Here is an 8,326-nt window from a genome sequence, read left to right on the forward strand (position 1 = left end):
TGTGCAGCCGTCTTCATCAACCTGGCCAAGATTTTTGATTCTGTCAATCATCGCATTCTTATCAGCAGACTCAATAGCCTTGGCTTCTCAAATTACTGCCTCGCCTGGTTCACCAACTACTTCTCAGATAGAGTTCAGTGTGTCAAATCGGAGGGCCTGTTGTCCGGACCTCTGGCAGTCTCTATGGGGGTGCCACAGGGTTCAATTCTCGGGCCGACTCTTTTCTCTTTATATATCAATGATGTTGCTCTTGCTGCTGGTGATTCTCTGATCCACCTCTACGCAGACGACACCATTCTGTAGACATCTGGCCCTTCTTTGAGCCCTGTGCTAACAAACCTCCAAACGAGCTTCAATGCCATGCAAAACTCCTTCCTCCTTCCTGCTCTTCAACCGATTGCTGCCCGCACCCTCCTGCCTGTATGCTCTCGTTGGCTGACCCTCACTACATATTCGTCGCCAAACCCACTCCCTCTAGGTCATCTATAAGTCTATGCTAGGTAAAGCCCCGCCTTATCTCAGCTCACTGGTCACCATAGCAACACTCACCCGTAGCACGCGCTCCAGCAGATACAGTATATTTCACTGGTCACTCCGAAAGCCAACACTTCCTTTGGCCTCCTTTCCTTCCAGTTCTCTGCTGCCAATGACTGGAACAAATTACAAAAATCACTGAAGCTGGAGACTATTATCTCCCTCTCTAACTTTAAGCATCAGCTGTCAGAGCAGCTTACCGATCACTGCACCTGTACACAGCCCATCTGTAAATAGCACACCCAACTACCTCATCCCCATATTGTTACTTATCTTCTTGCTCTTTTGCACCCCAGTATCTCTACTTGCACATCATCATCTGCACATCTATCACTCCAGTGTTAATGCTCAATTTAAATTATTTCGCCTCCATGGCCTATTTATTGCCCTACTCTTCTACATTTGCACACACTGTACATAGATTTTTCTATTGTGTTATTGACTGTACGTTTGTTTATGTGTAACTCTGTGTTGTTGTTTTTGTCGCACTGCTTTACTTTATCTTGGCCAGGTCGCAGTTGTAAATGAGAACTGGCCTACCTGGTTAAATAAAGGTGAAATTAAAAAAAAAAAAAAAAAAATTATTCACTGTCTTTTTAATGTTGTTTTTTATTTCCTTACTTATCTATTGTTCACCTTAAACCTATTTTTTACTTAAAAATTGCACTGTTGGTTTGGGCTTGTAAGTAAGCATTTCACCTGTTGTATTCGGCGCACGTGACAAATAAACGTTGATTTGATTTGATGTTAGTTCTGGTTTCTACTGGTTTCTACTGGTTTCTACTTGCCTAAAATCTGTTTACATCTCACCATCTACTAACGTAAGCATCATCAACGCAAGAAAAAGGCATTGATGACAAATCTAATAATACTTATGCATGAGTGAATGGCTGTCATCACCACCAATGATGAACAAAAGACCTTTCTCTCAGCAATTTTTTACAATTTTATTTTCTCCCTACTTATGTGGACTATTCTGATGCCAAGCCTTTGGCATGCTACCATGAACAGGTTGGACTGGTCTGACTTCCAACACATAGCAGGAAGAACTCTGGAAATTCACCTCCACAAGAGCGTTGGACCTTGGTGTCATTCAGAGCCACAGGACAGGTGTGTGTTAGTATGTGTGTGTGACAGGGAGAGGTGACAATACTGTGGAAAACGGGAGAAGACTACAGAGACAGGAGTGGAGACTGTATTGAAGCTACCAATCTGCAGATATAAAACACTGATCTATAGAGCCTGTGGATGCGCTGCAGCCTGGTGTGGAGGCCTGAGACTGAGACCTAGCCACCTCTATTCTGTCTCTGAAATCACAGGTGAGCACCACCACTAAATACTCTAGTGTTACTCTCATACAGCTTGGTTGGTGGTTCTGATATCATCTTGGTTTCTTCCCAATTCCTAAGTCTTCATAGCTGAGAGGAGGCACTGATGTGGTCAAATGTTGGAGCTACTGATAATACTCTTGGTACTGAAGGTATCTCCATATTCATGTGTGATTTAGGGACACATTTCCATTAAATGTCATACAATTATTCAATACAAAAAGGGGATATGGAATTTAATTTGGGAAGAAAACCCAAAGTGGAAGAACCTATTTTCCCTATTGAAAGCCAATTCCAATCATGAATAGGATAATAGCGGTTTTTTTCTTTACAAGTTTTTAAATAATGTGGTCAAATGTGGTTCACGTCTTCGCATTGAATTTCTCGTAGCTATTGAAGTAGTTTTGGAAAACCCAGAGCTAGGACAACGGCACTGTGTAACAGAACAACGTATGCTGGAAGATTGTTCACATTGTGGGTGTCAACCCATCTGCCTAAGGAGACTACTATTGAAGTAGCTGGTGCCACAATCAACATAACTTCTGTAACAGAAATATGTAGCCAATGGCCTGTATCCTCTAGGCTGATACTATTAGATTTTTTTAGTTCTGTAATATGAAATTCATATTAATATTATTTCATTTGTTTCGCAATCCATAGCTCAACCAGCCACTGGTATGTCAACACTCATGGAGTGATGGTGTCGCTCTAGATTGCTCTCAAACTGTCTGGTGTCTCAGAAACAAATTGCTGTTTGTGGTCACATACACCGAATACAACAGGTGTAGACCTTACAGTGAAATGTTAGTGGGTACCGGTACAGAGTCAATGTGCGGGGGCACCGGTTAGTCGAGGTAATTGAGGTAATATGTACATGTAGGTTGAGTTATTAAAGTGACTATGCATAGATAATAACAGAAACTTTAATGAAATAATAAAACAAGCACAATATTTTTTACTTTTAATTCACATAGAAGGTAGCCAATGAAGGACCATATACAAATATACAAGACATATCTCTCGGAGGGATTTATAGTAGATTCATCAACGCCTGAAACAGCATATGAAAAACATGACAGAAACATGAGACACATATTTAAAATATATATTCTATACTATATAGTAGATCTCAATGACATGTTGAACAATAAAGTAGCCCAAAGATATGTACACGTCTCACAGGACCAAGTGTGAGACTGTGCCATATTCCGTCTCTGATTCTTCTCCACTCTCCTAGCTCGGCAGGGCACATCTGGCACTTATTCAGCGGTCTTTTCAGGAGGGTGAAAAGTTACACAACATTTAGATAGAAAAGTATTGTGTATAACATGATTTACCAGTAAGCAAAATAGGGAATAATATTGGGTTTATTTGTTGGATTTCTATCTGCAATGTTGTGAACGCTTCACCTCACTGAATGCACTATTAGTCTATGATACACAACAGTTAAGGAAAAGTATAGGAAACAGTGACTGCATTGATCAAGTCTCTGATCTATGCCGTGACCACAGTCAGCTCAGTGGCAATGTTTGCCGATTGTGACAGCCTGGGTGTTGACACTGGTACCACTGTGCCAGAGACAAGCATGGTTGAGTGATCAGTCAACCAACGGATTTAACCGTGATCAGTCAAACAACCTTAGTCATCATCATCAATTATTTATATTTGGGAACACCGATTGGCAGACAATCAGGAGACTGTGGGCCCTTAAAGACCGGTTGTAATGCATACAGTAGTCAAACATGTCGTTTTATTTGTCCGTTCATCAGTCAAACTCATTGTTTGATTTGCAGTCAAGCCACTGTGAAATATGTTTTATGTGCATTGTAAATATGTTGTGTACAGTATGTGCACAGCCGGATCTGGGCATAAGCGACACGAGCGGTCGCTCCCCGACCCAAAGGAACTCAGTCGGGGTTTCAACTTACTGTTGCGAGTTAGAATAGTAGAATTTGGTTGTCTGTCAGCAGTTTGTCTCTTGTTTTGTCAGTCACTAACAATCACTTGAATAGCCATGTCAGCTAACAATTTTTAGATTGATAAGTTAGTCTAGCCAGTTATCTAAACTTGTAAACCCTGTGGCAAAATGTGTGGAACTGCAGAAAACGTGCTTTAAACATCTCGCTTGGGGACCCACCTGTGTATGTGTGATAAATGATTGTAAAATACTGTTGGGCTATTATGAAAAATGTTAACTATGAACGTCAATGATGTAAACGTTGTGGTAATGGTGTGTGTGTGTGTGTGTGTGTGTGTGTGTGTGTGTGTGTGTGTTCACAGGCAGACATCATGGCCCAGGCGCAGGAGGAGAGACCCTCAGAACAGGAGAAAGAGATGGGAGAGGAGACCTTCCTCAAAGACCTCTATCTGCACATGAAGAAGAGAGATACACCCATAGAGAGAATACCACACCTGGGCTTCAAACTGAGTGAGTGTACTGTACACAGAGAAACATAGACGCGCACTCACACACAGTAATTGTTGACATCTCTCAGACAATGTATAGCTGATATTCTGTATATTTGTTCTATGTTTCTAGTCGATCTGTTCATGATGTACAAGACTGTGAAAAGCATGGGCGGCTACCTCCAGGTAAAATACTATCAATCATTTCCAACACGTGTTAGGTTTCAGTTTTTCGACTAAAATAGGTGTGAGAAGTTCATATTACAAGTCAAACCCCAGAGTTAATCGAACATCCTGCAAAGTTGTATTTAAAGGAAACTTTCCTCATCACCCTCTCACCAGTTTTAGAACTATTGTAATGGGGCCACATTCCATGTGTGTTTTGGTTACAATGTATACAACGACACAATGTTCAAATTAAGCTGGATTTCTACCAGGTAACGACCCAGCAGCTGTGGAAGCAAGTATACAACACCCTGGGAGGAAACCCCAGAAGCACCAGTGCAGCCACCTGCACCCGTAGACACTATGAGAAGTATGTCAAAGAAACCGTATCATACATCTTATATGTATGCGTGTCTGTGCGTGTATGTGTGCTTGCGTGTATGTGTGCATAGACGTGTGCGGTTGTGCACATGGCTGTGTGCTCGCATGTCTTTGACACAGATATTTTGAATACTACCAGGTAGAGACCCTCAATACAGTATAAGTGTGCAAGTCAGTGATGTGTGTGCGTGGTATGTTTTAATTGGTACAGTTTCAAAAATGGCCTTTGTGTTGTCGTAGGCTGCTTCTGGCATATGAGTGTCACGTAAGAGGAGAAAACTACATGGAGGTCCTGCCACGGCACCAGCAGAAACGTTTACATTACTGTAGTCTCGGTGAGGAGGAAGAGTGCCCCAGGACAGCCAAACGTAGCATGACATATGGCGCTCTCCAGACCTCCCAGCAACAGGTACACTAACAAGCAAACATACACACACACATAAGCATGTACACACACACACTGACAAGTGCCCGCATTTACACATGCAGCCCAATTCAGAGTTTTTCCCCCACTAATTGTTCTTTTGACAAATAACATCAGATTTTTTCACATTAGATCTTTTTCAGAGCTGATTTGATTAGTCAAAAGACCAATTAGTGAGAAAAAAAATAATTGGGCTGCCTCTGTAAACACAGCCATACACACTAAGACACACATGCACATGCACACACAACACACACACACACACACAAACACACATTTAAATGAATTGACTGACTCATTATTGGTATTTTCTCCTCTCAGAACCCCCATCATTTCCTGACAGACTCCAGAGTGAGGATCATCCCTATGCCTGCACACTACCATCCAAACTATCACCACCTTGGCCACCCCGCTCTGCCCCCCTATGTCCACCCACCTCTGACCCCCGGCAGCCATCCCAGCAGCCACCCCAGACCCCAACCCCCATATCTCCCCTCCCCTCAAGGGCAGACAGAAAGGGCCAAGCAGCCTCTGGAGCGCTTGCGCCTCCTGGCCAACCGGTACAAGTGCTCCTCAGACTGGAATGAGCCACTCAACCTCAGTTGCAAGAAAGCTTGCCTAGAGTCAGGCGGTCAGCCTGCTTCGTCCTTTGCCCCTCCTCCCTCCAACAAATCCCCAAAGTTTTTGAATACGCCCTCACCGCTTTACCCCACGAAGGAGATGGCTAAAGACGAGTGCTGTGAGACGCCGGAGGGGAAGTCACCCCCCGAGAGATCCTACCTCTACCCCTTGGCAACCAGAGATGGCTATGTCATCGACCTCACTTCCTCCTCTGGCGGTTCCTCCCGCAGCCCGACTCCAGCCTCCAGCCCAGGCATGAAGACGGAATCACCCGTCCCCTGTCCACTGCAGAGTAGCAAGACCAGCGCCCCCTCCATGGTCCACGTCCCTAGACCCCTGAAGAGAGAATACCCAGATTGGCCCATGGGGGAGAGGAGGGGAGAAAGCCCCAAGCACAGTCCGGGGCCTCTCAATCTCAGCTGCGCTCTGCCCAGTCCCCCCAGAGAGACAGGGGGAAGGATGGAGATCCAGATCCCGCTGGCGCTGCTCCAAGACTGGATAAAAGGAGGCCTGCTGTGTGGGCCTGCTGGTTCCCGGCCTGGGGCTCCATCCCTGCATGGTCCAACACCACCAGAGCCAAGGGAGAGGACACAGACCAGAACAGACATCTCCCCCACCATGGCAAACCATGCTGACCAGGTCTTCCACAGCCCTCACAGAGACCAGGACAGGAGCTCTGGGTATCTGAGGGAGAGAAGTCTGGAGAGGTACAGGAACCTGCCTAGCCCCACCACCACCTCCCCTACTTCCAGTCACCGCCACCCCATGGCGCCCTACCAGATCTCCAGCTACAAGGCTCAGCTGTCAGGGAGCATCTTATGTAACCCGGCCAGCAGGGACTTGTACCCCTGGGAGAAACAGGAGAACACCAGGAGGCCCTACCACCCAAATCCAATGCACCCCCATGATCTACGGGACAGAGCCCAGCCAATCCCCTTGAAGATCCACCCCAGCAGTCAGGCTCTGGAGCAGGATGATGTAGGCCCCACATCCCTAGCCTGTAGTCCAGACACATCCCAGGGAATGGTGGAAAACTCTAGGATGGCATTGATGGTGGACCCCTCATCTTCCTCTCTAATACCACTGACACCTGAGGAGTTCATGAAGTTAAAGAGGCTCATCTCGAGCTCCTCGTGAACAGAATGCAACAACAAGCCAACAATCCTGCTAATTAACAGAAAACATGATGCACTCTGGGCAAAAGATGTAACATGTCAATGTTGACATTGGACGCTTGGAAAAGCACGCATTACTGTACATACAATATTGCATAGAGAAATGCCCTGACACACAACAAATATACATGTATATAGAGTACTGTTTCAGTTATAAGACACAGTTCAAAGGACATTGTAGCACTTTTGAAATACTACAGAATATGAATTGTCTTTTAATATTCTGTGTTTTTATCCTTTGAAGCTTGCTAACAATTTATTATGCACTCGAGTGAAAAGTTATTATCCAAAATGAAGTATTTTTGTGCCTTCATCTCTGGGATTTGTTTTGAACATGAAGTAGCATTGAAATAAATAAAAAAGACAGTTTAATAACAGTCACGAAACTATAATAACAGTCACGAAACTATACAAGTTTACCACCTAGACAGCAAAGGTACATTTTGTGGGTGTTGAGAATCGTTGAGAATTGTGAGCCATACTGTTTTGAGGAGGAACAATTACAGTATATACAAATAAAATGTAAAAGAAAAGTTTTATTATGAAAATGTGAATGTTTTTATATACACTGAGTGTACAAAACATAAAAAATGACTGACCAGGAGATTTCAGGTGAAAGCTATGGTCCCTTTTTGATGTCACTTGTTAAATCAGTGTAGATGAAGAGGAGACAGTTAAAGGATTTTTAAGCCTTGAGACATGGATTGTGTATGTGTGCCATTCAGAGGGTGAATGGGCAGACAAAATATTGAAATGCCTTTGAACAGGGTATGGTAGTAGGTGCCAGGCTCACCGGTTTGTGTCAAGAACTGGGGGAGGGTGCAATGCAATATTAAGGTGTTCTTAATGTTTTGTACACTGTGTATATATATTTGTAAAACATTTTTTCCCCCTATTCTTATTTTACTACAAGTAATATTGGAATCTTTTAACCCTTTTCACGTTGGCAAATATTTCACACAATAAATATTCTGATCATTTTTTCCTTATTTGCTTCAAATATTGTCACAGTATTGTACAATATGGCAAAATCTAACACCTACATCAACTCATTACGCATAGTCAAACCCCTAACCAAGGTGGAACTTTGAAACGGTCACAACAGCGAGAATGTGTTATTTGTGGCTGTAACACAAATGAGATGCCAGACAGTGTCAGTGTGAAACCCCATGCTAACTACAGTATATTCCCCAGAAACATGTTGTGTGTACAGCAGCACCTGTCTGTTGACTTTGGACCTGAGCTTGTTTTGCCAGATGCGTAATTCCACAGGGCTTATCTTACATGAAATG

The 8,326-nt window shown here is 43.7% G+C and overlaps 1 protein-coding gene across 1 annotated transcript; it reads left to right on the forward strand.

Annotated features, from left to right (window-relative positions):
* Positions 1 to 1,659: 1,659 nt before the first annotated feature.
* Positions 1,660 to 8,023, forward strand: LOC139552208 (trithorax group protein osa-like). Its single transcript, XM_071363704.1, has 6 exons — positions 1,660 to 1,853; positions 4,143 to 4,290; positions 4,402 to 4,454; positions 4,706 to 4,803; positions 5,055 to 5,223; positions 5,560 to 8,023. Exons 2-6 carry the CDS (start codon positions 4,152 to 4,154, stop codon positions 6,994 to 6,996), a joined length of 1,896 nt encoding a protein of 631 aa, XP_071219805.1. The 5' UTR covers positions 1,660 to 1,853; positions 4,143 to 4,151; the 3' UTR covers positions 6,997 to 8,023.
* Positions 8,024 to 8,326: the final 303 nt, after the last annotated feature.

Source organism: Salvelinus alpinus, chromosome 24 (genome assembly GCF_045679555.1).
Source record: "Salvelinus alpinus chromosome 24, SLU_Salpinus.1, whole genome shotgun sequence".
NCBI classification, from domain to species: domain Eukaryota; kingdom Metazoa; phylum Chordata; class Actinopteri; order Salmoniformes; family Salmonidae; genus Salvelinus; species Salvelinus alpinus.